At 40.3% G+C, this 211-nt stretch overlaps 1 protein-coding gene across 1 annotated transcript; it reads left to right on the top strand.

Moving 5' to 3' along the window:
- Positions 1–3: 3 nt before the first annotated feature.
- Positions 4–207, top strand: LOC113473860 (vacuolar protein sorting-associated protein 11 homolog; the record flags this gene model as incomplete). The annotated part of the gene is made up of 1 exon (XM_026833299.1): positions 4–207. A coding segment is annotated over one exon (204 nt), but the record flags the coding sequence as incomplete, so codon positions are not given.
- Positions 208–211: the final 4 nt, after the last annotated feature.

Raw genomic sequence — 211 nt, 5'->3', positions numbered from 1 at the left:
AACATTGCTAAGAGTAATCATTATGACAAGGACAGCTTGGTGGAGATATTTCGTCAGTATGGTGACCACCTGTATGCTAAGGGTGATCTCTATGGTGCTATCAGACAATATATCAAAACTATTGGTAAACTGGAACCCTCCTATGTTATCCGCAAGTTCTTGGATTCACAACACATAGAGAAGTTGACAGAATACCTGGCTGCCTTACATA

This window comes from Diaphorina citri, unplaced genomic scaffold, assembly GCF_000475195.1.
Source record: "Diaphorina citri unplaced genomic scaffold, Diaci psyllid genome assembly version 1.1 scaffold155402, whole genome shotgun sequence".
NCBI lineage: Eukaryota > Metazoa > Arthropoda > Insecta > Hemiptera > Psyllidae > Diaphorina > Diaphorina citri.
This window is presented reverse-complemented; position numbering and strand designations above follow the sequence as displayed.